The 615-nt window shown below is 64.6% G+C and overlaps 1 protein-coding gene across 1 annotated transcript in view; it reads left to right on the top strand.

Annotated features, from left to right (window-relative positions):
* The first annotated feature begins 197 nt into the window (after positions 1 to 197).
* DUSP22 (dual specificity phosphatase 22) overlaps positions 198 to 615 on the top strand; it is an 87,851-nt gene continuing 87,433 nt past the window's right edge. The window contains exon 1 of the mRNA XM_019521934.1: positions 198 to 548. Within this exon, the coding sequence (XP_019377479.1) occupies positions 528 to 548 (21 nt within the window). The 5' untranslated portion in view covers positions 198 to 527. The remainder of the gene's footprint in view (positions 549 to 615) is intronic.

Below are 615 nucleotides of genomic sequence, written 5' to 3'. Positions count from 1 at the left end.
GAGCAGGCAGAGTGGTAGAGGCCCCAGCGCGCCTGGGTGTGTGTCTGTGTGTTCCACAGGTGGAGTGGGCTGAGCCGCGTGGCACGCTGGGAGCTGTAGTTCCTCCGTCACGGCGCTGGGTGGCGGCGGCGGCGGCTGGGACTACAAGCCCCAGCGTGCCCAGCCCCCCCGGGCTGGAGGCGCTCCGTAGGCTTTGGGCTTTAATCCCCACGTGGGAGTGGGCGGCTTGGGAGGGCAGGAGCGAGTTCTTGGCAATGAATCTCGCTAAGTAGTTCATCCCTGCGCTGTCCAGTGCCAGCTGAGCAGGAGCCCTCCTCCCTAGCACAGGGCAGCCGCAGGAGAGTCCAGGCAGGGCTGGAGGGGAGGGCATCAGCCCCCCCGCCAGTGCAGAGCAATCCGAATTACACCCCCCCCGCGCCCACGCATACACACGCACGCGGGGCACACCCTTCCCCATGCACAGGGGACCCGCGGCAGCCCACCGAGCAGTCCAGTCGCGGTGCTGAGGTTCAGGCTGCTTTAGAGCCATGGGGAATGGGATGAACAAGGTAAAGCTGCTTGTTATTTGTGTGTGTGTGTGTGTGTGTGTGTGTGTGTGTGATTGTAACCCCGCTA

Source organism: Gavialis gangeticus, unplaced genomic scaffold (genome assembly GCF_001723915.1).
Source record: "Gavialis gangeticus isolate Ggan-Ray unplaced genomic scaffold, GavGan_comp1, whole genome shotgun sequence".
Taxonomy (NCBI): Eukaryota; Metazoa; Chordata; order Crocodylia; family Gavialidae; genus Gavialis; species Gavialis gangeticus.
Note: the sequence above shows the minus strand (reverse complement) of the source record. Positions and strands in the feature narration are given on the sequence as shown.